The sequence below is a fragment of the Malurus melanocephalus genome, unplaced genomic scaffold (assembly GCF_030028575.1).
Source record: "Malurus melanocephalus ecotype Western Australia unplaced genomic scaffold, MMel_1.1 scaffold_1241, whole genome shotgun sequence".
Taxonomy (NCBI): Eukaryota; Metazoa; Chordata; class Aves; order Passeriformes; family Maluridae; genus Malurus; species Malurus melanocephalus.
In genome coordinates, this window is record NW_026624473.1 from 58,716 (window position 1) to 60,795 (window position 2,080).

General features: G+C 69.5%; 1 protein-coding gene across 1 annotated transcript; it reads left to right on the forward strand.

Moving 5' to 3' along the window:
• LOC130586653 (single-stranded DNA-binding protein 2-like) lies at nt 1-1,592 on the forward strand. The gene is made up of 4 exons (XM_057387527.1): nt 1-21; nt 104-256; nt 371-432; nt 1,099-1,592. The coding sequence occupies exons 1-4, from the start codon at nt 1-3 to the stop codon at nt 1,310-1,312; spliced, it is 450 nt and encodes a 149-aa protein (XP_057243510.1). The 3' UTR covers nt 1,313-1,592.
• Nucleotides 1,593-2,080: the final 488 nt, after the last annotated feature.

Below are 2,080 nucleotides of genomic sequence, written 5' to 3' on the forward strand. Positions count from 1 at the left end.
ATGGGGGTCCCCCGCACGGAGGTGACACCGAATCTCCTTCGTTAATTGCGCACTAATTGCCGGGGGCCCCGCGCTGACCGTCCCTGGGGTCCGTGGGTGACAGGGGGTGTCCCCTGGGGGTGTCCCCTGGGGGTGGCGGGTCCCTGACACCCCCCGGCCGTGTCCCCGTCCTGTCCCCCCCAGGCTGGCACTTTACGTCTACGAGTACCTGCTGCACGTGGGGGCCCAGAAATCCGCGCAGACCTTCCTGTCGGAGGTAAGAGGGGAGGGGGCACCCCCGGACCCCTCCCCCGCCGCCCATCGGGGGGTCCCGGAGCCCTGTCCTGGGTTGGGGGGTGCTGACACCCCCTCCCCGTGTCCCTCCCCGCAGATCCGATGGGAGAAGAACATCACTCTGGGGGAGCCCCCCGGCTTCCTGCACTCCTGGTGGTGGTGAGTGGGGGTCCTGGGGGTGGGGAGGGGGCTGGGACCCCCCCATTGCAGAGCGGGGGGGCTGGAAAAGGGGCCGGGAATCGCCCCCTCCCCAATTGTGGCACCGCGTCACCTCGTACCCCATAAACCTGTCCCTCCCTCTGCTTTTCCCATCAGCGATTTGGGGGCCCCCCCTTTCCCCGCCCGGCTCCTCCAGATGGATCCAATTTGGCACCGAGCGGAGCTGGGGGGGCGCGGAGCCCCCCGAGGGGGGGATGGGGATGGGGGTGGGGGTGGGCATCACCTGGGGGGCTCCGGGGGGGCAGCGGCTGCTCCGTGGGTGATTTGGGGGGGTCGCTTCATTAACGGGGGGTTAATCTGGCACCCGGCCAGCACCCCCAAACCGGGGASGGGGCACCGGGCCCCGCTGCTGTCCCAGCGCGGGCGGGGGGCGCGGGCAGGGACCCCCCCTCATCCCGGCCCTCCTGATGTAAAGTCCCAGGAATTTGGGCTCCGGCCGTAGCGACCGTTTCCAGGGAAAACAGCGGCGGAGCCGGGAGGCCCCGGCCGAGGGGGGGACACGGCGCTGGTCCCCCTCCCCAGCGCTGCCGTGGGGCTCTGAGGAGGGGGTGACAATTGGGGGGGGTCCTCACCCGCTGCCCCCGTCCCCCCACCCCGTTTTCCCAGCGTTTTTTGGGATCTGTACTGCGCCGCCCCGGACCGCCGCGAGACCTGCGAGCATTCCAGCGAGGCCAAAGCCTTCCATGACTACGTGAGTGCCCGGGGGTGGGGGGTCCGCGCCGGCAGAGCCCCCCGCCCCCCGCCCCCGGGGTTCCCAGCGCTGCCAGCCCCGGATCTGTGGGTGACCTATTTCACGGGGCGGCGGCAGAGGGGGGGTTAATCCCCGGGGGCTCAGCTCAGTGCCCCCCTCCCCCCGGGACCCCCGGCGTGTCCTGCTGTGCCCCGCCCCCACTGTGACCCCCCGGGGACAGGGACACCCCCATCCCCCCCAGACCCCACCATGGGGACAGTGAGTGTCCAGCCCTGGGGTCACTGCGGGGTTGGGGCTCAGTGGGACCCCCAGAACTGAGGGGACCCCCCAGGACAGCTCTGCGGGTTCAGCGCTGGCACAGAGCCCCCGGTGTGTCCCTGTGTCCCCGGTGTGTCCCCAGTGTGTCCCCAGTGTGTCCCCATGTCCGATCCTGCCAGGGCTGGGGGCCACAGGAGGGTCCTGGGATCAGGGGGACTGCGGGGGCTCCGTGCCCTGGGATGGGGAGGGGTCCCTGGGGTGGGGAGAGGTCTCTGGGGTGGGGAGGGGTCCCTGGGGTGCGGGTTCTGCAGGATCCACAGTCCCACAGGGTGCTGTGGGATGTAGGGGATGCAGGGTCCATGGTCCCATAGGATGTAGGACGCTGTGGGATGATGTGGGATGCTGTAGGATGGAGGATGATGCAGGGTCCGTGATCCCATAGGATCCTGTGGGATGCCGTGGCATGCTGTGGGATGCTGTGGGATGATGTGGGATGCTGTAGGATGCAGGATGATGCAGGGTCTGTGATCCCATAGGATCCTGTGGGATGCAGGATGGTGCAGGATGCTCTGGGGTGGGGGATTTCACGGGGTGCAGGAGGCCAGGGGATGCTGTGGGGTGCACGTTCCTACAGGATGT